Source organism: Rana temporaria, chromosome 12 (genome assembly GCF_905171775.1).
Source record: "Rana temporaria chromosome 12, aRanTem1.1, whole genome shotgun sequence".
NCBI lineage: Eukaryota > Metazoa > Chordata > Amphibia > Anura > Ranidae > Rana > Rana temporaria.
In genome coordinates this window covers 138,880,960-138,905,725 of record NC_053500.1, presented here as the reverse complement: position 1 = coordinate 138,905,725, position 24,766 = coordinate 138,880,960, and the positions used below count along the sequence as shown (strand labels likewise).

At 43.6% G+C, this 24,766-nt stretch overlaps 1 protein-coding gene across 3 annotated transcripts in view; it reads left to right on the top strand.

Annotated features, from left to right (window-relative positions):
* Positions 1-24,385, top strand: part of BAHCC1 (BAH domain and coiled-coil containing 1) — a 42,680-nt gene extending 18,295 nt beyond the window's left edge. Inside the window, exons 6-18 of one of the 3 annotated variants that reach the window (XM_040330957.1) lie at positions 581-830; positions 2,216-2,407; positions 3,762-3,997; positions 4,642-4,737; positions 5,470-5,590; positions 5,683-5,797; positions 7,004-7,079; positions 7,840-7,948; positions 10,870-10,986; positions 12,805-12,981; positions 13,256-14,331; positions 17,676-17,912; positions 20,037-24,385. In XM_040330957.1, the coding sequence (XP_040186891.1) occupies positions 581-830; positions 2,216-2,407; positions 3,762-3,997; positions 4,642-4,737; positions 5,470-5,590; positions 5,683-5,797; positions 7,004-7,079; positions 7,840-7,948; positions 10,870-10,986; positions 12,805-12,981; positions 13,256-14,331; positions 17,676-17,912; positions 20,037-20,243 (3,009 nt within the window). In that variant the 3' untranslated portion in view covers positions 20,244-24,385. Of the gene's footprint in view, positions 1-580; positions 831-2,212; positions 2,408-3,761; positions 3,998-4,641; positions 4,738-5,469; positions 5,591-5,682; positions 5,798-7,003; positions 7,080-7,839; positions 7,949-10,869; positions 10,987-12,804; positions 12,982-13,255; positions 14,332-17,675; positions 17,913-20,036 lie in introns of all 3 variants that reach the window. The other 2 variants (XM_040330956.1, XM_040330958.1) reach the window with 2 other exon arrangements.
* Positions 24,386-24,766: the final 381 nt, after the last annotated feature.

The following is a 24,766-nucleotide window of genomic DNA, read 5'->3' as shown; positions in this document are numbered from 1 at the left end:
ATTTCTGGGGGTGGGGGGGAGTTCTGTATACCATCTGTGTACAGAGCGCCTCCAGGTGGCCATATTGAATTTCTGTGGGGGCGCTCTGTATATCTGTGTACAGAGCGCCTCCAGGTGGCCATATTGAATTTCTGTGGGGACGCTCTGTATATCTGTGTACAGAGCGCCTCCAGGTGGCCATATTGAATTTCTGTGGGGGCGCTCTGTATATCTGTGTACAGAGCGCCTCCAGGTGGCCATATTGAATTTCTGTGGGGGCGCTTTGTATATCTGTGTACAGAGCGCCTCCAGGTGGCCATATTGAATTTTACAAAAAATTACAGAGCTGCAGACTGAAAAAATATATTTTTTTTAATAACATTCAATTATAATATGACTTGTGTAACAATTGCGTACCCTATTTTTTTATTTTTTTATTATTTGTTATTTTTTTTCCACAAAAGTGGAGTTGCCCTTTAACCATTCCCCGCCCGTAGGACGTACCTGTATGTCCTCGGATAAGAGCGGTGAGGTCAGCACCATGGCTGCAGAATTAAAGGTTTCCCATAAAGTCTAAATGATGATCTTTTTGCTTCCCCAGGTTAAAATGCACTGTAAGATGGTCTGCCCTCAGAACAAGCTGGTGTCCAATCTGGCACGAAAGGTTTCCCAGCTGAAGACCAAGGCGTTGGGCTCCGGCCCTTTTCATCACCGGGAGGTTCTCCCCGCCAGCAAGCTGCAGAAGAAACTGCCGCACCATAAAGGCTCCTGCCTGAAGATGGAGGGAGTGGAGAGGAAAGGGCAAGAAAGGCCGAGGTCGGGGGTCAGCTCAGAAGGGGCTGCTGAGGCCGGTGAGTAAGACTTGCCCTGTGTGCCATCGTTTTCTGGTTTGTCATTTTTAGGTGGGCGGAGTCTTCTAAATGCCAGGTCATTCCACTCCCCTAATGAACATCTGTTGACATAAAACCAACTGGAAGATAAGCCATCTAGAGATGAAATGGAGTTAGAAAATTTCATAATTGGTTTGAGATGACTGACGGGATAGGGGAAAAACATGTCTTCTGGGCCATAGCTAGTGGTTGGCAGTGCCGGGACAAGGTCATCGGGAGCCCAGGGGCAAGCGTGCCAAATTGCGCATTGTGTCCGCAAAAATTCCCTCCCGCAAGAAAATTGAGTGCTAATCTGCATTGCTTATCTCAAATTCTGCCATTCAACATATTCTCCCAGCACAACCCCCCCCCCCCAAAAAAATGAAATCCTCTACCCCAAAATTCTTCAGGCACAAATCCCCCCCCCCCCTCTCCTTCATCCTAGCACACATTTCCCCTCTTGGCGCAAATGCCCCCAATCATCCCTACTAGTACAAATGCCCCCACCTAGCACAAGTTCCCCCCCCCCCTCCATTTTACCTTTTCTAGCACAAACCCTGTTCTTCCATCTACCCTCTCAACACAAGCCCCCTAAAATCACCACACCTCCCCAAATGTCCCCTCCTAGAACAATTCTTATCTTTGCCCCCCAAATTCCCTCTCCCAACATAAATCCCCCCCCCCCCCGATCTCCTTGTGGTGCCCCTGAACCTCACATGATACCACAGGGCAGCCTCCCCTCCTGCCCACCCCCTTGTCCCTGCCCTGGTGGTTGGGTTCCTTGCTCAGTATGGGTTGCTGATGGCCGTGTTCTCAGATGCTACCATGTCCAAGGCAAAGGCCAAGAACACGGGGACATGAAGTAGATGTGTATAATAAGGGCGCTGGACTCTTTGGGTGGACAAAGACAGGTATCTGGACTTTTCATCTTTTTGGAGGTGGCTTTCTGTTAACGGGGTTCCAGAAAAAGTGGAAGGATTGGAAGATTGAGAATGCCAAACCTATTCAGTCCAGTATAAGATATAAAGCCAACCTGTTATCAGAGGCTCACAAATCCTCCTTCATCAGGGAGGAGGAGGAGTAGTCGGTGCCACTAGCTGTCTTAACTAGCAGGAGGAGAGTTCAAAACTAACCATTGAAAGTATTATTTTACCGAAAGAGTAGTTGATACTTGGAGCAGACTTCAGAGAGGTAGTGCACCCAACCCAGAATCTATATTCTGATAAAACAGGTTAAAAAAAAAAAGGAAAAATAGTAGAAATTGGGTAGACTTGAAAGACCTCTCTTTTTCTGCTGTCGCTCTTTTTTACATTTCTTCTATGACTTCCTCTGAATTGTGTAGCTCATTAAATGTTTTTTCTCAGCAGATGAGGACCATGACGAGGACTCAGACAGCGACGAAGGGGAGCAGGACCTTCCCGGGCATTCTAGCCACGAGTCCAGCTTGTCGCTGAGCACTCCTGGTAACTCCTCGCTGGTGGGTCCCTCGGCCTCTGCGGTGGTGAAGATGGAGGCCAACCAAAAGGCAAAGAAGAAGATCGAGCGGCAGGGATTACTAGGTGAGACTTGTATAATCCTGGCAAATTCCTTCAAATTCTTCCACTTTGAACACACATTGGATCCCGCAATTCCCAGTCGTCACAAAGGGGACAACTTCATCTTAATGGCCTTTGGGGGAGGGCAACTTCATAAAGACATGGTGTGACCAGTTTGGTGTGGAGGAACTCCAGTGTTCTGTACAGAGTCCTGACCTCAACTCTAGTGATCACCTTTGGGGTGAATTGGTTACCATTGTGATTCCCATGGATCACAATGGTAACTCCTCGCTAGTGGATCCTTCGAAATGCCAATTGTGATCCAGGTCTTTTTTTTTATTGGCGCCCAATGTGAGGCTGAAATGTGAGCCGGGTCTCCCCATCCAACATCAGTACTTGACTTCACAAATGAGCAAATATTCCACTGGTCACCCTCCAAAATCTTGTGGTAAGGCGTTCTAGAAGAGTGGAGGATGTTTAAGCCATGGGAATTTTGGGGTGGTTGGGGGGCAATTTTTTGATGTTGCAGTCAGATGGAGTTCTAAAGGGCATCTACGACATCTTTTTGGTGAATTCCCCTCCATAGTTTAACCAGTTAGGTGTGAAGAAACTTGATTATCCCGCACAGAGCCCCGAACTTATCCCTACCGAACACCTTTTGAGATGAATTGAAAGGCCTATGGTAATCCAGGTCTTTTCCTCCAACATCAGTGCCTGACTTCGCCAATGATAACAATTAACACACCCTCCAAAATCTTGTGGAAAGCCTTTCTAGAAGAGTGGAGAACGTTACAGGAGGTCAACTCCATAATGCAATAGAGGGAAGGGTGCAACTCCAGAATAATGGTTGGGGGGGGGGGGGGGACTCCATATTAGTGGCCATGGTGGGGGGGGGGACAATTCCCTATTAATGGCCATGATGGGGGGGGGGGACAACTCAACATTAATGGCCATGGTGGGGGCACAACTCAACATTGGTGGCCATGGTGTGGGGCACAACTCAACATTGGTGGCCATGGTGTGGGGCACAACTCAACATTAATGGCTATGGTGGGGGACGACAACTTCATATTGGTGGCCAGAGTAGGGGGACGACAACTGCATATTGGTGGCCGTGGTGGGGGGGGGGACAACTCCATATTGGTGGCCATGGTGGGGGGGGCAACTCTATATAAATGGCCAAGGTTTTGGAATGGGATGTTCAACCAGCTCATGTAGGCCTGATGGTCATCTGTCCACAAACTGTTGACTTGTATGATGTATCTTGCAGCAACTTTTGTCACACCTCAAGAGATTCTGAGGATGCTGTATCCCTATACATGGGGGGGGGGGGCACATAGTGTTGGTTGCTTTAATTCCAATCTTCTTCTGTTGTCAGGCTCATGTGGCATCACCAGCCCGGAGAACGAGGTCAAGATCCGCAAACGTTCAGCTAAAATGGAAGCTCGTCCTGACAAGACTCTAAAGAAGAAATCCCTGAGCCACAAGGGGAAACCAGAAGGGAGTCTCAAGCGCAAATCGCCTTCCGACAATGGGACGCTGACACCCAACAAGGGCTTATTCTGCACCCCAAACCAGGTCCTGAAGAAGGACAAAAAAAGCAAAAACATCCAGGTGAGTGAGGAAACCTGCCACTTCCAGCCTAAAGGCTAAATATGCAAATGAAATACAGGAGCTGCTTTACCTGTCAAGGAAATTTGTATTTTTGTCCATTCAGTCCTGAGATATACACAGCTCTGTCAGACAGCAAGGTCAGTCTGGTGACCTGATATTTTTCTGCTGCTGTTGGATCAGTACAGCCTGGTCACCTCCCCATCCTTAGCCTTTGATTGGACCAGAATCGGTAGACTAGCTCGTCTCTCCATTCATTCTGCTGCCCACTATCTTGATCCTGCCTTCATTTCTAGTCTGAACATCTTAAGTCCGTATCGATTCCCTCTCCCCGCCTCTTGCAGCTTTTTGGATGTGCATGCTCCCTGGGTGCTGCAGACTAGAGCTGTGCAATCTGCTGATCAGCTGCCTGATCTGTTATCAAGCAACTGACCAGCAGATTGCACAGCTATGGAGTCTGCAGCAAAGCGTTGGCAGGTATTCTGGGAACTGCATGTTGACTAGAAAAGGTAGAGAGGGGCACTTAACTTTTTAAAGAGAACCTGTACTTTTAGATTTAAATGGGTAGGGAAGACGGGATGCAAAATTAGACCATGGGTCTCATAATATACATCTGTGACTGAAGACCCGTTTTCTGTCCTTTTTAGAGAAAGAATGGGGTTCTGAGTCTTTCCCTGACATCGAGGTCTCCGAAGAATCTTTTGAAAGAAGGGATGAAGATGGGGAGGCTAAAGTCCAAACAGGTATGCTGGTGGTTTTAAATATCTAGTTTCTCCAGACTTGGCTACTCTTGGGTATTGGAGCTTGCAGTGAGCTATGACATAATCCCCTCTGTCATGTGACAGTGTTTGGACGTTGGTAATGGCCTCCAGGACCTCTGTCATGAAAGGAGTCCACAGGGGTGGACTGACCACTCGAGCACTGCCCCCCACCAGGGTTGCCAGCCTCAGTAAAATCATTGCCTGGGGGGCCCCATAATCTCCTATTGCCTGGGGGGCCCCATAATCTCCTATTGCCTGGGGGGCCCCATAATCTCCTATTGCCTGGGGGGCCCCATAATCTCCTATTGCCTGGGGGGCCCCATAATCTCCTATTGCCTGGGGGGCACCCATAATCTCCTATTGCCTGGGGGGCACCCATAATCTCCTATTGCCTGGGGGGCACCCATAATCTCCTATTGCCTGGGGGGCACCCATAATCTCCTATTGCCTGGGGGGCACCCATAATCTCCTATTGCCCGGGGGGCACCCATAATCTCCTATTGCCCGGGGGGCCCCATGAATTGTCAGTCCACCCCTGGGAGACCACATACCATCTATACCGAGAAGTACCAAGTAACCTTAAGTCAGAAGTAGGAAAGAGACCTGAGGGGGTCTTTTTGAAACCTGAAGTCTTATGCCACCTCCCTGGTTAGTTGTGTCCCGCGGCACAGACCCATCCCTTGTACCAATGTCTGTCTTGTTTGCTCCCCCCAGGAGCGAGGACGCGCCATCAGCCGCCTTCTGCAAAGCTTTGCCGTAGAAGACGACTTCCAGTTTGATGATAACAGCAGTTTTTCGGAAGGAGAAGAGGAGGCCAGCTCAACGGGCAACAAATGTAAGACCGCCGCTCGCCAGGAGACAACTCCAGTTTACGAGAACCCAGAAGGTTTTTCCCGTTTTCTAAACGATGGATTTGTTTTGTCACAGCTCACATCTGCTCATTGTCCAAGAGGGACCTGAGGGAAGGTCTGCAGGTTCTCATCCCCAAAGAGGACAATCTCCTGTACGCCGCCAGCATCCGGAGTCTGCAGCCCCCCGACATGTAAGTAGTGGTGGCCTGAGACTCTACATCAGTTTCCTCTGGAGAGAAGCAGATGAATACATTGTCGGGGGAGTCCTTTGATATAATAAATATCTGGGAGTGTTATATGAACACATTTATGCACTGAACATGTGAAAATACAGTGGGAAAAATAATAATTTGATCCCCTGAAGATTGTGTAAGTTTGCCCACTTCGGAAAAAAAATGAAGGCAACAATCTGCAGGGATAAAATAATAATTTTCCTCACTGTATACCTCATGAGCTAATATCTCCGCCCCCACTGCCTACATACTTGACCAATCGTGCGGCAATGTCCTCTTTGTGATTCCAGCATGACCGATCCTCTTTGCTTCCTCCTCTTGCTCCTCCTTTCTACTTTCCTCTTCTTGCTCTTGCTTTCCTCTTCTTCTTGCTCTTGCTTTCCTCTTCTTGCTCTTGCTTTCCTCTTCTTCTGGCTCTTGCTTTCCTCTTCTTCTGGCTCTTGCTTTCCTCTTCTTCTGGCTCTTGCTTTCCTCTTCTTCTGGCTCTTGCTTTCCTCTTCTTCTGGCTCTTGCTTTCCTCTTCTTCTGGCTCTTGCTTTCCTCTTCTTCTTCTGGCTCTTGCTTTCCTCTTCTTCTTCTGGCTCTTGCTTTCATCTTCTTCTTCTGGCTCTTGCTTTCATCTTCTTCTTCTGGCTCTTGCTTTCATCTTCTTCTTCTGGCTCTTGCTTTCTTCTTCTGGCTCTTCTGGCTCTTGCTTTCCTCTTCTTCTGGCTCTTGCTTTCTTCTTCTGGCTCTTGCTTTTCTCTTCTTCTGCCTCTTGCTTTTCTCTTCTTCTGCCTCTTGCTTTCCTCTTCTTCTGCCTCTTGCTTTTCTCTTCTTCTGCCTCTTGCTTTTCTCTTCTTCTGCCTCTTGCTTTCCTCTTCTTCTGCCTCTTGCTTTTCTCTTCTTCTGCCTCTTGCTTTTCTCTTCTTCTGCCTCTTGCTTTTCTCTTCTTCTGCCTCTTGCTTTCCTCTTCTTCTGCCTCTTGCTTTTCTCTTCTTCTGCCTCTTGCTTTTCTCTTCTTCTGCCTCTTCTTGCTCCTTCTTGCTCCTTCTTTCCTCTTCTTGCTTCTTCTTTCTTCTCCTTTCTTCTCCAACACCCTCCTCTTGCTGATCCTCCTTCCTTCCTCTCCTCTCTCTGGGTCTTACAATGTAACATTGGGATTGTTGGTTTCCTTTATTGCAGATACAGCGTTGTCATAGAGGGGGAGCGAGGAAACCGGCCGCGGGTCTACTCCCAGGAGCAGCTCCTGCAGGAAGCGGTGAGTCGGTCTTTGTCCATTTTTTTTTTTAATGGTGGTGTCCGATTAGCTGAAACGTGTCACCAGCTCTCTGACCTGCAGGGACCCCATCGGCCCGTTCACCCTTCTCCTGAAAGCCGATTGGTCGGCGTGCGCGGCAGGTCCCGCGGTGTTTGCGGCGTGTTATTAAATAAAAGCTGTCGTGTCACTTTCAGCTCCATGACTAAGCGACAAACAGCATCGCGCACAAACCTCAACAGCTGTGCGTTAATCAGACCTGTCACCCACACAAATGACTAAATTGGTGTCTTTAACACTCAGATAATGATCCGCCGGTTAACTCTCGGCGAGGAAGGAAATTTTCACCGCCGGTTTCCTTGTTTAAATGGGAAACCTGCATGCGTTCTTTCTGGGGGGGTGCGAATTCCGAGACGCACGGAGATTCCATTGCATGCGGCAAAATGACGCAATGTGCATTACAGCAAGTCAGATAGATGGAGCCCGCCTGGCTGGAGGACTCTCAGTATTATCTAGCAGTTTCCTCCCCAGACTGAACGGCCCCGCCCCTTTTATTCATTGGATTTCAGTTCTCTTATTAATGGAGGCTCAGCGCCACATGTGGGCGTTACCTATGTTACCAGGGAAGTAAAAAAAACACATAAGCAGATTAAACGTTGGTTTTAAAGAGACCCTGTCTTTTATATCACATTTGGGGTCTCTTTTAAAGCTCTTTTCCGACCCAGCTATACTTCCCATTCATACTTTCTCTGTCTCTCTGCAGGTGATAGACGTTCGACCTCAATCCTCGCGCTGCTTACCGCACGGCACTCGTGTCTGCGCCTACTGGAGCCAAAAGTCCCGATGTCTGTACCCGGGGAATGTGGTGAAAGGTAATTGGCCCTGAGCGTTTAATAAGGAAAATACTGCTTGGTGGGATGGGCTCTTGATCACGTGATCACTGTGACAACCAAACCCCGTAGTCATTACATCGCACAGCCCTTCATGCCACCGGGGATGACGAGCTGGGAAGGAGTCGATCTCGAGCTTCACTAGATTTTACCTAGAGGGAGATTGTTACCTGGTGCAGGCAGGAGGAAGCTGAACACTCTCTCGCTCTCTTGTATATATATTCTGAGTGAGTGATCGGTACCGATCACTCACTGTGTTCATAACGGAAACCTAGTAAACTGTGTTTGTGAATGAACAGGAAGCCGCTCAGCACAGAGCACTTCCAATTCAATCCCTGTGCAGTGCAGCCAAGGCTGCAGAGAAAGGGCCTGGGGGAGTCTGTCCTCAATACCATTCTCTGTCTTAAATTGAGAGAGGTGTGGGTGTGGGGGGGGGGAGAGAGGTGTGTGTGTGTGTGTGTGTGTGTGTGTGTGTGGGGGGGGGGGGGGGGAGATTGCTACAGAGACACCTAAAGAGCGAGAGAAAGTAACGGATAGATATATTAGATGGAAATTTGAACCGAGCAAAAGCGAGATTGATAGATTAGTACTGGATATATGAAGAGAGATTGGTAGATATATTGGAGGGAGAGAAATACAGAGCGAGGGAGAAAGATGATCACATATAGATGGAGAATGAGAAAGATTATTGGGAATGATGGATAGAGAGAGTGAGATGGAGAGATACAGAGGGAAGGTGAGATTGGAGATCTCTATAGACGGAGGGTAGCAAGAAATGTCTATAGAGATGGAGGGGGCGAGATTTATAGATTAGAGAGAAATCGATCGATAGAATATATATATAGAGATATATTGCCATTTGGTATCCATTGATCGTATTTTAGAAAATTGCTGGAAGGAATTTTATTTTCAGTTTTATTTTTTAATTTTTCTAATTGTTTCTGTGCGGTGGGAGAAGGAGAAGGGCTACGCGGTGTAATGAGCCCCCCCTCCTTTCTTCAGCCGGCCGTTGCCTCCTTGCTGTATGACAAGTAGTGGTTCACGCTTCATATAGTAATTGACACTTGCCGTCGGGGGCATGTTGCCTAGCAACCCCTTCCACTGGCCAGCTGGTCACGTGACTGTTTTAGAATTCCGAATTGATTTTTTGATGGAACGCAGAATGAAAAGCACCTGTACTGTGGATGTGTTACCAGAGCCCGGCCGTCATACATCCCCCCGCCCGGACATCATTCTGCTCAGATGAGCTGATTTGTATTGTCTGCCCAGGAAAGACATACTGAGGGGAAATATATATAAATATATATATATATATCACACAAGCCAGCGAGTGACTGAACCCAGGCATGTTCCTTCTATAGGTGACTTCCCACCGTCTGGTGGAGTGACCCTTAATGTAATTAGTATGACTAATACATTGTATTACCTGTACTGCTCTTTGTTGTATCTGTTACTTTGTACTGCACTACAGGAGACTATAGAAATAAATAAGAGTATATTGGTATTTAATATTCCATCAACCTGTCTGAGCAGAAAAAATGTAACATAAAGGTCGCATTGCCGGGGGGAGATTTTCCAAACCGCTTCCAATGGATTTTACTGCCAGATGTCGCTTTTCAACTCGGCTCCAGTTATCGAAAATGGGAAGTCAGATCAGAAGCAAAGTTATAGAAATGTTAAATATCCAAAACATTTCTTCCTTTCCTCTCCTCCATTCCTTTTCTTTTTTTTCTTATTTTTACTTCTTTCTATTTCTAAATGTGTTATTCTTTGTCTTTCTCTGTCTTTTTCCTTTCTCTCTTTTTTTTTCTACCTTTCTCTTTTTTTTTTTTTCTCCTTTTTTTTTTTTTTTTTTTTCTCCTTTTCCTTCTCTTGTCCTTTTCCTTCTCTTGTCCTTTTCCTTCTCTTGTCCTTTTCCTTCTCTTGTCCTTTTCCTTCTCTTGTCCTTTTCCTTCTCTTGTCCTTTTCCTTCTCTTGTCCTTTTCCTTCTCTTGTCCTTTTCCTTCTCTTGTCCTTTTCTTTCTGTCTTTTTTTTTTTTCTTTTCTCCTTCTCCGCCTTTTCTCCTTCTCCGCCTTTTCTCCTTCTCCGCCTTTTCTCCTTCTCCGCCTTTTCTCCTTCTCCGCCTTTTCTCCTTCTCCGCCTTTTTTCCTTCTCCGCCTTTTTTCCTTCTCCGCCTTTTTTCCTTCTCCGCCTTTCTCTCAATCACCCTGTCTAATTAATTTTTTCTTACCTATTTTTCTCTTTCTTCTTCTTTCTCTTTTTCCTTCTCTGACCTTCTATCACCCTTTCTTTTCTTACCTACTTTTCTCTTCTTCTCTTTCCCTTCTCTGTCTTTCTATCACCCTTTTTCTTACCTACTTTTCTCTTTCTCTCTTTCCTTCTCTGTCTTTCTATCACCCTTTCTTTTCTTACCTACTTTTCTCTCTCCCTCTTCTTGTTCGTTTTTTTTTTTTTTTTTTTCCCGCTTGTTCACTCCCTTTCTTTCTTCTCTCTCGTTCTAATGCACTCTCTCGTGCTCTCTCTCATGCTCTGTCTGTAATGCTCCTTTTTCTATTATATATATACATATATATATATATATATATATATATATATATATATATATATATATATATATATATATATATATATATATATATATATATATATATATATATATATATATATATATACATACAATCTATCTTCATCGCATTCTATCTTTTTGAAACCCCTACATAGCAGCCAGTAGTTGTAGCGGGTTCTGGCTGTAACATATTTGAGTTCTGGATGCGGTTCCATTACGGTCAGGTTTGTTTGGTGATGTCAGATACTGTGCCAGCAGATGGAGATCAGCAGGAAGCCTGTAGCTTAGCCATGACCCTCCTCCTGTATTACAGCGCCCCTTCTTCCTATTCTCCAGGGTCTTCGAGTGATGAAGGGGAGTCAGACTCTGTGACTGTGGCGTTTGACGATGGAGACCGGGGGAGAATTACACTCAACAACATCCGCCTGCTGCCTCCGGACTTCACAATTCAGTGTAAGTGTTGATCCACCAGAGTATGGGGGGGTGGCAGCATATAGTACCAGGCTGTCTTCAGGTACAAAAATGACTTTGAATGTTTTTTTGCTCAATACACAGAGCTTTGATTTTAGGATTTAAGATAAATAACAAACCAGGGAGCAGGTTGTGTTTTTGTTATCAATGTTCTTAAAGCTCACCTGGTTGGATCTGGGCCATGTGACTTTTTACAGTAAACACATCCGGCCATATTATTGATTGATTGCTTGCTGCTCTGTTGGAGCTCACAATGTTGGTGTCGCGTCTTGTAGCCCTGGGAACTTCCAAAGTTTTATTGCACCCCTTGCATCTGGGTTGTGAAGCCATTTCTTGGGTCTGCTTTGGTTCAGCAGCTTTGCCTGGGACATCGCACCGAAGCGTCGCCTCACCCTACCGGTCTCCTCTACTGCTTCTTGATGCGTCTCTTTGCAGGCCCTGGGCCTAGGCAGAACTACCTGCTTTCCCGCCAACACCTCATAATATGGCGGTCCAAATGGTCACATCCAGGGCTGGGAACAGTGTGACACCGGTCACCAGGCTTTTCAGCTGGTGCACGAGGCAAACTACCTGGTCGCCTCCTTGCTTGATCACCACCAATCGTATCCATAAAGCAGCTTCTCTTGGGTTTTCCTCAAGTATAGGCTAAGCATAAGTGTAGGCCAGTTCTATCTCCTGTCCTTGGGATGACGTAGGGCTTTATTGCTGTACCTAACTGCCTGCTGCTTTTAACCAATTGCACCAACTTCCACATAAGCAATACAGTTCCTTTCCAAACGTTTGATAATATTCGTCCCAAACCCATGGATAAAGTCTTTAACTATGGAAAACTCACATTCCCCAACTTGTCCAATCCAGGAGTGTTCATAGAAATAAGGCACCAAAGTGGTTCATTCATGTTCTCAAAGTCATAGGCTTAAAGATATTAGTCCATCTAGTTCAACCAAGTGTGGTTGAACTTGATGGACTTGTGTCTTTTTTCAACCTGACTAACCAATTGTGGCTTCCCCTACCAGGCCATAGGCCCCACAATGAAGAGCTCCGCGCTGCTCCTCCATTTTGATCTTTCCTTCTTGACCCAAAATCCAACCCCCCCCCCCCCCCCCAATCTACTGGCCCTTTTAAACTGTACCTGGACCTCTCCCTTGGCTCCACACCAATGGATGGGTACAGTCTATTAAGGGCAGTACCCCCCCCCCCTTTACAGGCTGGCAAGTCAAAGGTAGTATGGAAAACCTTTTAAAAAGGTGTCAAACGTAAAGTAGAACTATAGGCAAAACATTTATTTTTCATTTTGGATGTGGCAAGGGAGGTTTATAACCCTTGTTAGATTTACTTTCACCATTTGTGTCCCATTGGGGAGATCTCCATTCACTTCCTGTCCCATAGCCATACAGGAAGTGAGGAAATCCCTTTGGGGACCCCCTGGTCACCAGAACTAGTGTCCCCATTGGAAGATTAAGATTTCACCTACCCCAATTATTTTTCTGGGGGAAACCCAAAATTTGGGATTTTCTTTTGCTTTCACTTCCAATGGTGATGGTAAACAGAACAAACAGACAATGCGTCTCATTATCAGGGACACAAACCGTAATTAAAACTAACGGTTCTAATCCCTCTCCACTCCATCCAAAACTAACAAATAAAAATTAAGTTTTGCCTTTCGTTATACTTTAATTATAAAACCTGAGATCTCCTTGATCCCCCCCCCCCTTTTTCTCTTAAGGCCAACATTCATAGTACAAGCTAAACTGTTCCCAATACACAATTGGACATGTTGGCTTTCCAATTGATCTGCAGGCACGGAACCCTCGCCAGCTCTACTGCTGTCCGCTGAATGCCGTAGAACGAAGCGGTTTGCCAGTAACACAACAACTACATCGGAGTCCTCACAGAACCCTGGCCCGGAAAACCGAGAGGCAGCGGCAGACACACCGAGGAACACTGGCAAGAAAACCATGAGCAAGGAGAAAACAGGTGAGTGACAGCGAGGAAATGCCAGCCAGGTGACCTGACACCAGTAAAGCATTCATTGTTCCTAAAATATCAGTTTTGGGTGGACTGGATACAGATAATCCATAAAAAATAAAAAAACAGATTATACATTTTTCAAAGAGTGTTTAGCAGGCTTGCTTGTGGATACTTGCCTGTTAGGATCTGAGCACTGTTACGGTTTGGATCAAATAAGTAATTGTTTCATTACGGATCTTTTACGGATCTTTTACATGTCATGTTCTGTCTTCTTCTGCAGATAATGTGGACGTGTTCAACTCAGGTGCAAAGACTCCTCAGCCTGCAACCAACTTCCTGGGCCGCTCGAGCAGTATGGAGTTGAGCTGGCCCTCTCAAGGCAAGCGTCGAGCTGCAAGCAAGACAAGTGGCGGGCTTCCCGATCCCTTCCAATCCCAAGGGAGCGGCAAAAAGCAAAAATCCCGGGAGCAGCCGCATGTTTTCGGTAATGGTTTTGGAGCGGACTCCTTCAGCAGCCTGGCCAACTCCTACAGCCCCTTTGGGGGCAGTGCCAACAGCAGCATTGCCTCAGGACAAAAGCCAATACGGACAAAGAAAGGGGAGAGGCCGGAGGAGGAGGACAAGGGCAAGGGGGGAAAACGCAAGTCGAGTAATGAGTTTCTGGTCAAACTTGACCACGAGGGGGTCATGTCCCCGAAAACAAAGAACGGTAAAGCCCTCCTGCTGTGCGACAAAGACTTTGGGCTCCGGATTGGACAGAGCTACGGTGCTTCATCGGGATTGGCCAAGGACAAGAAGCGGAAGCCACCTTTGCACGAGCACCTGTCCATGGGCCTTGCACTCGGGAAGTATACTGGGCAAACTGAATTTGGCGTGAACTGTGACAGTGACTGCTCATACTCTGATCAGGATGAGGAGGATAACACGGGGGGGATACGAGCGAGGGTCCCGTCTAGATTTCTGACGGGACTATCTGTTTCTTCTTCCTCCTCTGGGTCTTCTTCATCTTCTAGCTCTGGCTCCATATCCAGCTCCAGCATATGCTCTACGGACAATGAGGACTTCTCGGAGAGTTCAGACGAAGCGGACTCTGCCATGCTTTTGCAGCCCTGCCTCACGCACCCTGTGCCTGCTTTGTTAGCGCAGCACGCAGAGGATGGCGCACAAGGGTCCCGGGGTTGCTTTGTCTCAGGACAAAAAGCCAAACAGAGGAGGAAAGGGACCCCATCAAATTTTCCTAAAACCAAAGAGCCCCTACCCAGACAGCAACGCCTGCCCTCCGTGGAAAACCGGCCAAAGATTTCCACCTTCCTACCCGCACGCCAGCTCTGGAGGTGGTCTGGAGAGCCTACCCAGGTATGAAGTCTTCTTCCTTATGGTGCTTGATACACAAAATCAAATAGGCTTGTTATTTACAAAGTTTTCACAAAAACATCCCTCAAGTTCAGTCTTTCATCTTCCATAAGCCCAACGTCAAAAGGCTAGGACCGGTTATCCTTTAGATCTCCCGAAGATCAAACAATTACAAGAGAATTGAAATATATGATGCCATGGGCCTTCTGGAGGGATCTTTGAAAAAGCGGAGAATTCCAAATTTCGTGAGAAGATTCACACGGAGCTGGAAAATCTGCTTATGAAATTTGGGGTCCTCTGCTTTTCTGGTTGGAGGACCAGTAATCGGTGCCATCTTAAGAGCATTATAGGCCGCCAGGCAATACAGTGCACTGGGGCCCTGTCTACACTATCACGCACGAGAATAAAAATTCAAATGATCAATAAGGCTATATTTCACAAAATCAGTGTTTAAACATTAACACAACGTTTGGACAATATAACACGAGCTTGAAAAAGCAAGAAATTGAAAAACAAGAAATTACAGCTTGAAATGGGACAGTGCAAAAGCACTAATTAATTATTACATTTGCGATTACTACTTTGTAGAGAATTCCTTTTATAATTGGCTTGAAGTCAATGGTTTTTAGGATGTAATTTTCTATACACATGAGTGAAAGCCAGTTCAAATGCTGCTGCCCCATTGTGCTGCAAAGCTCATTTTTTAATGCTGGCGTGGGTACTGCTGGTGGGTATTAATGCTGTTGTGGGTACTGCTGGTGGGTATTAATGCTGGCGTGTGTACAGGGATGGACTGGCCATTGGGACTACAGGGAGTTTCCCGGTGGGCCGGCTTCAGTGACAGCGAACTCCTCCGCTCCTCTGTCTCTCCCTCCCTGCAGCGCTCACCTGGGGGGAACAAAGAAGCAGGGGGAAGACCAGAGGAACAGGGGGGGACGACAGAGGAGCATGGGGGGAGGGGACAGACAGCTGATTCAACAGCTATGGGCTGGGAGTTTCTCACTTCTGCCTAATCTTGTCCCATAATAGGGGCACCAAACTGATTCTTTGCCCCGTGTGACTTAATGTCTAGCTTCCCCACTGGTACTGCCTACCAGTACCAGCCGTTCTACTGTAATAAAGTAGAACGGCTAAACATTGGCTCCCTTCTTTACAGTGACGGCTGACTCACACTGCCCGCCGCTGAGTCGCTGACGGATATCAGGACTGATCGCGTGGCACTCTTTGTGAGGGAGCCACACAGCACTGGCACAATGCACAGCGAACTTTGTGACATCTGAATGATGCTTGGCTGGGGTCGCTGGGCAGGTGGGGCACCCCAGGCAAGTGGGGCCCCCGGGCAACTTCCCAGCGTGCCCATGCGAAAAGATGGCACTGCCCATAATGCCTAAGCACCGAGGGCAGAGGATCGAGTAAAAGAAGGACCTTCACTTTTCTCCTAATGTCCGATTTAAAAAAAATAAAGTAATGTTTTACATGGGGAAGTGAAAATGTGAAATAAGTGGACCTGTCATTTTATAACCCAGAGTTTATTTTTATTTTTAAAGTAGAACTACTCTAAAAAACTTTAAAATAAAAAAACTTTATTACAACTAAATTAAAAACTTTATTTTTTATTTTTGGATAGAGCAATGGAGGGTTTTATAACACTTGTCACATTTTTTCCCACCAACTGTGTCCCCATTGGCAGATTTACTCTCTATTACTTTTCTGGGGACAACCCAAAATTTGATATTTTTCTTTTATCTTCACTTTCAATGATAATGGCAAAGAGGACAAATAGAGAGGGGGAATCTCCCTCGTGGGGGCACAGACGGCAATAAAAACCTGACAAGCATTCCATTCCCTCTCCTTTAGTTATACAGTATTTTAATTCTCTTCCCAAAGCTTCTGAAATAACCATAATATCCATTTCAGTTGCAGATCTTGATCTACTTTTTATATTAATGTGTGGCGCTGACCATAGGTGTGCAAAAGCCTATTGCGTTAGGGTGCACACCCCAACGTTTAATCACGCAAGCGTTTTTTAAAGTAATTGTATGAGTATGTATGTATGTATCAGTGTATGATTTTATTTTGTAGACTTTTTATATCCACGGTCGGTTGAAAAAAAAGACAAGTTCATCTAGTTGAACCAAAAAAAAATATAGAATAAATGGATACCAACCATTGATCTAGAGCAGGGGTGTCAAACCCATTTTAATTGTGGGCCACATGGGCATTATAGTTGTCCTCAAAAGGCCAGTTGAGCACCACACACCACTTTACACCAGATGTTAAGAGCCCCCACCCTCTCTTACATCACAGTTCACACCCCTTACATTGTGCAGCTGCCAGGAAGAAGCTGGGAAGCAAAAAGTGCAGGGTCTGGAGCAAGACCAGAGGAGGGTTGGAGCCAGCTGAATGGCTAGATCTGTAGGAGGCACGGGTTCAGTAGAAGGAGTTATGGCCTCCTATCTGCTGCCAACTACTGAGATGGGGAGGGGGGGCAGACATGAGCCTCTCTGCAGCTGCACAGAGAAGGGCAAGATCTGGCAGAGGAGATCTGTCCTCCTCTATGCTGCCAACTGGTGAGACAAGGTGGGGACAGGAACAAGAAGGTTGTCACAGCTGCAAGAGAGGTGTGAGGGCCAAATGAAATGGCCTGGAGGGCCGGATTCGGCCCATGGGCCTTGTGTTTGACACCTGTGATCTAGAGGAAGACTAAATCTGTTCCATGGATAGACTAGACCAGCACTGTGTTCCCTAACTGTATTGTAGAGTATGATTGGCTTCATGTTACTTTCCCTCTACAGGTCTGAGCTTTAATGTGCTGATGTTGGGTCCAAATTCTGATACATTGACTTTTTTGGATTTATAAAAAAAAAAAATAATAATAAACTGGGATGCATTAATTATTGTCTTTATATCTGCCCAGAGTTCAGTGATAAGGGTGGGTTCTTTAAATGTAAATCATGGCATTGGTTTTTAGCCATGAATAAGCACTAAGTCAGTGCGAAACGTCGGTTATCCTCCTGTTTCTGTTGCTGTGATCTGGTATGTTTTGCTGTTCGTTTAAATAAAGACAACCTGTTTGGTTTGGAGTGCGGCCATCCATCCTTCATTTTACGCCCATGCTTGCCTAGTGCACTGCCAGCACCCTTGGAATCCTACACCTGTGTATGACCCTATAGCAGACCCACCTTGAGCGGTGATTTTCCTTCTTCTATGGCATTGGTTTACTTTTTATATGAAGCAACAATTGTTGCAGAAGGACTCAAATGCCTTACAGAGGTCCTTCAACTTCGAACAATCTCCTCTGATATGAATGCCAAAATGTAGCTAACCGGTTTGTTTCTTCTCTCCAGAGGCGGGGAATGAAAGGCAAAGCCAGAAAACTCTTCTACAAGTCGATCGTGCGGGGGAAGGAGACCTTGCATGTGGGCGAATGTGCGGTTTTCCTGTCGGCCGGACGCCCGAACCTGCCCTACATCGGACGCATCGAGAGCATGTGGGAATCCTGGGGCGGCAATATGGTGGTGAAAGTCAAGTGGTTTTACCATCCTGAAGAAACGAAACTGGGCAAAAGGCACAGCGATGGCAAAGTAAGAATCTAGTGATGATTGAGTTCTTTCGGGATTGTCTAGTTTAGGGGTAGGAAACCTCAGCCCTCCACAGCTATGGTGAAACTACAAATGCCATCATGCCTCTGCCTCTAGGAGTCATGCCTGTGATTGGGTCTTGCAATTTTTCTGTTGATACTTGTAGTTTCAAAACAGCTGGATGGCTGAGGTTGCCTACCCCTGGTCTAGTTGAAGGCCCATCCAAAATCAATCTTGGAAAAAGCATGGGTAAGGAAGACGTGTTGCCCATGAACATACAACTTTCTAGGTTGTCTGGAGCTTGGCCATAGAGGCCAGGTTTACCTCACTAGTAGGCTTAATAGTCCCACCAACATCTAGTACAGCCTTTTCCAACCAGGGTTCCATGGAAACCTAGGGTTCGTACAGAGGTTGCCAGGGATTTCTTGAGCAATAGGCAAATTTTAAGCCCCTGAGATAAGGGGCTTAATGATCACACCAATGATGTTTTATCTGTCTTTAAAGAGAATTCTTCCCAATGGCCACAAATGTAAGGATCATCACCACTGACCTGACCATCACACTAATTTACACTAAACTGTAGATGTAGTCATTGGTATTAGGGGTTCCCTGAGCCTTAAAAGTTCGTTTAGGGGTTCCTCCCATGTTAAAAAAAAAAAAAAAAAAGTTGAGAGGCTGGTCTAGAATCGTTTGGAAGCTCCATTGGTCTGATTTCTATCTCCTCCTTCAGAACCTCTTCCCAGGGCTGGGACAAGGGATGTTTGGGGGGTGGGACGGCTGCCCTGGCCACTCCGGTATCATGTGAGGTGGAACACTAAGGATATTGGGGGAGGGTATTTGTGTTGGGCAGGGGAATTTGAGGGGGGGTAAGAATTATTGTAGGCGGGGAAATTGGGAGGGGTGCTAGGAGTTATGATTAAGGGGGGGAATAGGTTTGGGGGGGGGTGGAGACAATTTGTGCTAGGTGGGGGGATTTGGGGGGTTTGTGCTAGAAGTGATATGGTTTAACGAGGGAGGTTGTGCTAGTAGGGGTGATGAGGGTTTTTTTTGTGCTACGCGGGGGATTTGGAGGGGAAATTTGCGGAGGATTTGTGTTAGGAGGGGGGCAAAGATTTGAGCTGGAATTTCAGCAGGGACGTGATTTTCTACTGGGAGAAGTAGGGAGTTATGCTTGGGGGGATAAGCATGCAGATTAGTTCCTAATTTTTTTGGAGGGGAAGTCGAGGATTTTTGCCGAAGCATAATGCTCAGACATCTTGGGGGGGGGGGGGTTAAATTTGGAATGCTTTCCCTAGCCTATAAAAAAAATCCTGCAAGACAAAGGCATAATGAGCTAGTGTGGATAGCATACTAGCTCATTATGTAATACTCACCTCAGATCGAAGCCCCCGCTGCCGTCCTCATACACCGCTCGGGCGGGCGACATCTCTCACGAGATTGACTTCCGGGTATTGTGGCTCCGGCGCTGTGATTGGCCGGAGGCGCGATGACGTCAGTCACGGCCTCCATTAGGAATGGCACGCTCGCCCTTGCGCCACCCGTGATTTTTGTAAATGTCTCATAAACCGTGGAGGTTTAGGAGATATTTAACACCTACAGCTAAACCTTAATCTAGGCTTACCTGTAGGTAAAAGTGGTTGTAACGGGTTTACAACCACTTTAAGTCACTGAATACCCCAGCTATTGGCCTATCTTATGTGTATTAAAGAATTCACTAGGAAGAAGGTAACACCATAGTTTTGGCTTTGTAATGTCCCAACAGTTGAACTAAGCCATACATTTTGTTGGGGATTTCCCAACTTTGCAGTCCTCAAGATCTAAGAAGTCAATGATATGGTGTCTATTTTTGTCACAAGTACCTACCAAATTAATGTTCAGGCTACAAAAAGTCTCAAATGTTTTTATTGAATGGCTACAATTAAGTCCCACCATGGACCAATGCCCTCTTCTACAACAAGCCAACCTTCAGAAAGGGTCAATGTTCCAGAAATGTCATACTAGGTGGTCTTCTATAATCCTCCATACCCTACTGTCTGAGCACTGGTACACTTGAATTAAGATTTGCCCCTTGTCTCTTTCCTAATGCAATTTACTGAGCATCTTATGTTCTTTTCCCCACCCCTGCAGAACGCATTGTACCAGTCGTCGCACGAGGATGAAAATGACGTACAGACAATCTCACACAAGTGCCAGGTGGTGAGCCGCCAGCAGTATGAAAAGATGAGCCACAGCAAACGCTACCAGGACCGGCAAAACCTCTACTACCTGGCAGGGACTTATGACCCAGGAACTGGGAGGCTGGTAACTGCGGAGGGTGTGCCAGTGCTGTGCTGAAATGCCACACGGGAGTTGACTGGGGGGGAGGGGGGGGGGAGGTTATCACTCTTACTAGACAGCACTTCGCACCATCGTACATCAAAGGCTCGCCGGTAGCATGTACCAATCCAGAATCCTCGATACACAGAACAATTGTCACATCCACCAACCCTCACAGAAACAAATACGCACAATTCCTGGCCACCTAAGAGGCGAACAACGCGTGAACCGACACGCCAACACTACTACAAGACAACGGGCTCCTAAAGCACCTCCAGGAGTCGAGTTTACTTGGACTGTTCCTGAAATCGGCAGATCCTTCTCTGTTAGGGAAGATGATGGTTACACATTTCTGATCAGGTCTGAAGCTCCATGATGTACGAGGCATTGGGGGCACCCCACACTAAAGAACTGTTGTTCCGGCCTATTCAAACCTGAGCAACTCTTTATATTCCTTTTTTTTTTTTTCTTTTGTCAAAACCTCAGTGATTTATTATCACAGACGTGTCTAGATATCGCCACACGTAAGACAATCGTAGTAGACCAGTTCTCTGACAGTCCAAAACTTTGTTTTGTCCTTTAATTATCTGAAGGTGAAATTGCACAGGTTTTGTTTTTTGGGCCATTTTAAGCTGGATGATCTTGAAGATAGAGTGAGGAGTAAAAATGTGAAAAAAAATTACCCATTCCCTAGGACAATTGTCTAGGGTCGGTGATGGCAAACCTTAGCACCCCAGATGTTTTGGAACTACATTTCCCATGATGCTGAACTACACTGCCGAGTGCATGAGCATCATGGGAAATGTAGTTTCAAAATATCTGGGGTGCCGAGGTTCGCCATCGCTGGTCTAGGGGTTCAAAAGCCACGTGAAGCAGTATGTTGTTCCTTGGATCTCTTTCAAAAATGCTCCAAAAATCTGAATATTTGAATAGATGTTTTTTGGGTCTATTTTGATATTGGTCCAAAAACTGAAATCTTTTAAATATTATATTTTTTTGTTTCATTTTAAAATTGGCCCAAAGAAATCTGAATTTCTAAATTTAAAATGTAGTATTATCCTGAAAATCACAATCTTTGAATCAATGTTTTCTGGATCCATGTTGAAATTTGTCTAAGACGAAATCTTCAAAAGATTTTTTTTATTTTGATATTTGTTCAAAAACTGAAATATTTGAATTTAATGGTTTTTGGATCTTATTTTTGATATTGGTCCAAAAACAGAAATATTCGAATAAATGTTTTTTTTGGATCTATCTTGATATTGGTTAAGAAATTTAAATATGTCAAAATAAGATCCAAAAACCATTAATTCAAATATTTCAATTTTTTTTATCAAGTAACTTTTTATTGAAAATAAGAAAAAGGAGTACATATCTTGCGTAACACAAAGCCACATGTCGCAGCATGAAGAGGCACATGTAAACAAGGCACAGTTCAACTTTCCTTTGGTGTCCTACTGCTTCAGTGCAAATAATAACAAATATTAACCCAAATATTTCAATTTTTTTAACCAATATCAAGATAGATCCAAAAAAACATTTATTCAAATATTTATAAGTTTTTTGGACCAATATCAAAAATAAGATCCAAAAACCATTAAATTCAAATATTTCAGTTTTTGGACTAATATCAAAATAAGATCCATTAATTCAAATTAGTCCAAAAACTGAAATCTTTTGAATTTATTTTTAGTTGATTCAGATTTCTTTGGACCAATTTAAAAAAAAAATTAAATACGTTTTTGTATTGTTACTAAAATCTAGCTTTTTGAATAGCGGTTTTTGGATCGATGTTGATAGCGATTTAAAGTTTTTGATTTTGGTAACAATACAAAAATGTATTTAAAATATTTGAATTAATGGTTTTTGGTTCTTTCTTTGATATCGGTACAAAAACTAAAAAAAATAAATACATTTATTTTTAGTCTATTTTAAAATTGGTCCAAAGAAATATGAATTATTTTAAATACATTTTTTGTATTGTTACTAAAATCAAAATCTTTGAATAGATGATGTTTTTGGACCGATGTTGAGATATTTATCCTAGAAATTTAATCTTCAGAGGACTGAATTTTGGAACGATCTTGATATTGGTCCAACAAATTGAAATAATTAAATAGATGAGGGGTTTGGATTTATTTTGCGTTTTGGTCTAAAAATAGAAATATTTAAATAGATGTTTTTTGGCTCTATTTAGATTTTTGGTCCAAAAATGGAAATATTTTAGTAATTTTTTTTTTCTTAAAAAGGACATCTTTAAATATTTCATTTTTTGTTTCATTTCAAAAGTGGTCCAAAAAAGTTTTTTCAATTTTAAATACATTTCCTAAAATCATATTATTTGAATAGATGTTTTTGGATTCATGTTGATATTTATCCAAAAAATTGAATCTTCGAAGGACTGATTTTTGGAACTATTTTGATATCGGTCCAAATCTTTAAATATAAGTTTTTGGATCCATCTTAAAATTGATCCAAGAATGATAAAAACAAAAAAAAAATGGACTTTTTTAAATTCCTGTTTGTGTTGCTACAAAAATCTGAATCTTGGATCTATAATGATGAAAACATCTAGTCAAAGAATCGGAATCTTTGAATTACTGATTTTATTTATTTTTTTTGGATCTTTTTTGTGATGTTTCAAAAATGTTAATCCTTAAAAATATATATATATTTTTTTTTTGATCCATCTTAAAATTGGCCCAAGAACCTTAATTGTTTTTTTTGAATAGATGGTTTTAAATTCCTGTTTGTGGTGCTACAAAAATCAGAATCTGTGAATAGATGTTTAGATCTATTTTGATATTGATCCAAAAATTGGAATCTTTCGAGTGACTGATTTTTGAATGAGTGTTGATATCAAGCCCAAGAACCAGAATTTTTAAAAAAATGTGTTTTTTTTTGTGTACGTTTTTCATAAATGTCCAAAAATTGAAAATCTTTAAATGGGCGTTTTTGGATTTTAAGGCCGACGTTGAACAAATTTAAAATCGACACAAAAAGGTACAACCAATCCTGTGCATTTTAAGCCTTGCTAACATCTTGATTTTTTTTTTCCCTCCCCTGCCCAAGTACGTTGCAGAGCAATGTATCTCACAGAACAAAATGCAAGACTGAACCCAGAAGGGCTACAGGCAGCAAATGCTAGGATTGTCCTTTATTTGATACCTGCCCAAAAAATATGTCTGCTCCTAAACAGTTTACAGTATTATTTTTTTTACATTGCAACCGTTTTTGGTCAGCTGGTACAGTGTAGCACTTCAGAACACTACAGTAAATAAAAAATAAAATAAAAAAAAACCTAACCTACTACAGAAAAAGTCTGCTAAACCATGAGGGTGCTTATAATATAAGGGCACTTAACAGTATTTGCAGGCAAAAAAAATAAATACTGAATTACACAGTGCCCAAAATCTACACACAATATTACACACGAAGCATTAAAACTGCTGTGAAACTTTTTTTTTTTTTGCCTTCAGGCTGCTCAAAAAAAATTGTCCTCAACATTTTGTCGATTCTGAGATGCACGTATCAAACTGATTTTTTCTAGCAAAACTGCTACATCCATCTTAATGTTTCTTTTGTTATTTTTTGCATTACGTTTTTTTTTTTTTTTTGTAATTATTTGTATTTTTTTTTTTACTGGGGAGGGTGGGCGTGTTTGTATTTTTTTTATTTTTTTTCCTAATTTATCTTCAACAGCCTCAAGTTTCAAGCCATATTCTCCCCAGTACCTCTTTCAGCTTTTCTTCCCGAAAGGCAAGATCAGGTGTAATAATATTCTATTTATTCACTGTGTAAATACAGAACTTTTGGAAAATTTTTATTAACAAAACAAAAAGTACAAAAAAAAAAAATCCTCCAAAAAAGGAAAAAAAAAAGAAAAAAAAAAAACTCGACGGGAAAAAAAAAAACCCCCTTATTTTGCTGTCGCTAAAGTATAAATTATGCACTGTGTCCTCTTGGCAAGGCTGGGAATATTTAGGAATTATGTATAATTTGTAATTATATTGGGAGTTGAAGAAAGTAAAAAAAAAAAAAAAGCACTTGGGGGTCTAGGCAGGGACTTGAAGGGGGCAATGAGAGACAATTTAAATATCTTAAAAAAATAAAAATAAAAAATCGTCACATTTAAATGCTTTTATTGTTAAAAAAAAAAACCACCAAATTCCTGAAAATATGTAAATAGATTGTCTGAAATATTTTTTTTTGTGTTGTTTAAGACATTTTTTAAGGAAAAAAAGTAAAAGAAAATGTATTGGGAATGTCAATATGGTCCGATGGAATAAAAAGGAAATTATTATATAAATATATATTATATAAATTAAGAGTGGTGTGGTCTGTCTTCAGTTCTTTCAATCGAAGAGTTCCGCAGTTGTTAAAGAAACAAAGCTAACAGTGGTCGAGTATATACTTGTGAGTGTGTGTATGAGTTTCATTGGGCTTTCTAGGGTGAACAGGGAAGGTTGACATGCTCTGTGTGTTTATTTTTTATTTAATTTTTTAAAATAAGTAATTCTGGCAATTAAACCGCTACACTT